The 2,446-nt window shown below is 62.2% G+C and overlaps 1 protein-coding gene across 1 annotated transcript in view; it reads left to right on the plus strand.

The window, feature by feature from the left end:
• Positions 1-2,446, plus strand: part of SCNN1B (sodium channel epithelial 1 beta subunit) — a 31,937-nt gene that overhangs the window by 26,592 nt on the left and 2,899 nt on the right. Inside the window, exons 8-10 of the mRNA XM_023520090.1 lie at positions 344-723; positions 1,868-1,943; positions 2,171-2,434. Of these exons, the coding sequence (XP_023375858.1) occupies positions 344-723; positions 1,868-1,943; positions 2,171-2,434 (720 nt within the window). The remainder of the gene's footprint in view (positions 1-343; positions 724-1,867; positions 1,944-2,170; positions 2,435-2,446) is intronic.

Genomic DNA, 2,446 nt, shown 5'->3' on the forward strand with positions numbered 1-2,446 from the left:
AGCTCTTGGCCTCCCGTCCTTGGGCTAGGGAAGGTCTGGGCATAGGTCTGCAGGCCACCTGGAACCCTGGAGAGAGTGCTCCCTCTCTGCCCTCCATTTCCCTTCCCTTCCACCCACGTGGCCCCAGGCACTGTGCTGGGCACACCGCAGTGAACCGGACACAGTCCTTTGTCCCTACAGCGCTTACGTCCCAGTCCGAGAAACAGGTGATACACAGAAATAAGATCATTGCAAAGTGTGGTAACGCTGTAGAGGAAGTAGACGATGAGAGAGAACGGGAAAGCTCTCAGATGGGGCGGTCGGGGAAGGACCCTCTACGAAGGTGACATCTGAGTGAAAACAGGAAGGTGGAGCTGAGCCAGCCGTGGGTGGGGGTGGGGAGGAGGACCCGGGCAGAGGGACAGCGAGTGCAAGGGCCAGAGGCGGGAGCGAGCTGGCAGGGGATGGCTGGGCCTCTGGGGGAAGGGTCTGGAGACCCCGGTGCTTCCTCTCCATGACAGCGGCCACCCTGTGCACTATTCCTTCCTCCTCCTCCTCGTCCCAATACGTGGGCCCTTTCGGGAAGACACGGGGTTGTGGCCTGCCCCCGCAGGTAGCAGGGCCCGGGGTTGGGGGGGATGCTGCAGGAACTGTCTTTTTCAGCTGTCTTCTTGGGTTGCAGGACTGGATTTTCCACGTCTTGTCTCAGGAGCGAGACCAAAGCACCAACATCACCTTGAGCAGGTGAGCCTGGCGTCGGGCGGGGCTGGGCAAAGCAGAAGAGGGCAGGAACTCGAGCCTCAGGGAGGGGTGTGGACCCAGGGCAGCCACTCAGACACCTCACGCCCGCCAGACCCAGGAGTAAGCCTGGGAGACGAAGCACTGGGAGCAGCGGCCAGCCAAGGGGACTCAGTCTGCCACTCCTAGAGGAGGACCTGTTCCTCCATCTGTCACCTGTTTGTCTGTCCATCCATTCATCCGTCCCCATCCTTCCAATCTTCTACCCATCCACCCATTCATCATCCATCTGTATAGTCTTCTATCCATCCAACCGTCCACCCATCCATCATCCACCCATTGTCCATCTTTCCATTATTCCTCTCGTCCATCCACCCACCCCAGCTCCATCCATTCGTCCATCCTTCCATCCACTCAACACAAGCATACACTGGGCACAAGGAAGACACAAGGCCCATGCCATCAGGAAGCTCAAGCCTAGAGAGCAGGGAGATGCAGCCAGGCCTCATGGTGCCGAGTCTGGACCAGACCCTCCCTGGGGGAGCAGAGCAGGGAGGGAGCCTCCATGCGCCTGAGGGACTGTAGGGAGGTGGCCCTTGAGCTAACGTCCAAGGAGGAGTTGTTCAGACAAACGCGAGGCGAAGACGTCCAGGCAGAAGCCTGAAGGCGAGAGCGCGCAGCCTGAGGACCAGCAGGTGCAGAGGGGAAGCCCACCCGGCCGCCCTTCTCTGGCCGGTCCCCGACAGAGGCTTAGGATCTACGCAGAGTCTACTGCCCATGGGCGGGGCCGCCCTGGGGGTTGGTGGGAGAAGGGAGCTCAGAGCACCCTTTAGGAAGGGGTTCAGGATGGGGCCCGCAGGAGGGGTGCTGGACGCAGGTGCCCTTGGGGCCCGTGGGGCCAGGGAGGGCTGCACCGTCGGCTCCTGTGTGAACCTCGCTGCTCGTGGGAGTCGGCCTGCGAGCTCAGGCAGAGGAGCGCTGCGGCGGCCCCTCGGTGGCCTTGCGCGTGTGTGCGTGTGCATGTGTATGTGCGTGTGTGCGCATGCATGTGCGCACGTGTGTGCACGTGTGTGCATGCGTGTTTTGTGCACGTGCGTGTGCGTGCGCGTGTCGGGGAGAGGGCACCAGCATTTCTCGCTCCCTCCTGCAGGAATGGGGTTGTCAAGCTCAATATCTACTTCCAAGAATTCAACTACCGCACCATTGAGGAGTCAGCAGCCTATAACGTGAGTCGGGGGGCTCCAAATGCCTCCAGCCAGCACCCTGGGGGCGACGAGGGTTCCCAGCCCCACAGAGGGATTAGGGAGGTCCTGAAAGCAGTTCCAAACTGGTCCCCGCCCCCTTCCCAGCCCACCACCCACCCGCCTCCCAGAAGCCATGAGGCCGAGCTCCAGGCAGGCACTTGGGGCCAACCCGTACCCCCGCCAGGCCCTCAGACCCCTGCTCCCCACAGATTGTCTGGCTGCTCTCCAACCTGGGCGGCCAGTTTGGCTTCTGGATGGGGGGCTCGGTGCTGTGCCTCATCGAGTTTGCTGAGATCATCATTGACTTTGTGTGGATCACCGTCATCAAGCTGGTGGCCTTCTCCAAGAGCCTGCGGCAGAAGCGGGCCCAGGCTCGCTACTCCGGCCCGCCACCCACCGTGGCTGAGCTGGTGGAGGCTCACACCAACTTTGCCTTCCAGCCCGACATGGCCAACCATGGCCCCGGGCCCGGGGCTGACCCCGAC

Source organism: Pteropus vampyrus, unplaced genomic scaffold (assembly GCF_000151845.1).
Source record: "Pteropus vampyrus isolate Shadow unplaced genomic scaffold, Pvam_2.0 Scaffold247, whole genome shotgun sequence".
NCBI classification, from domain to species: domain Eukaryota; kingdom Metazoa; phylum Chordata; class Mammalia; order Chiroptera; family Pteropodidae; genus Pteropus; species Pteropus vampyrus.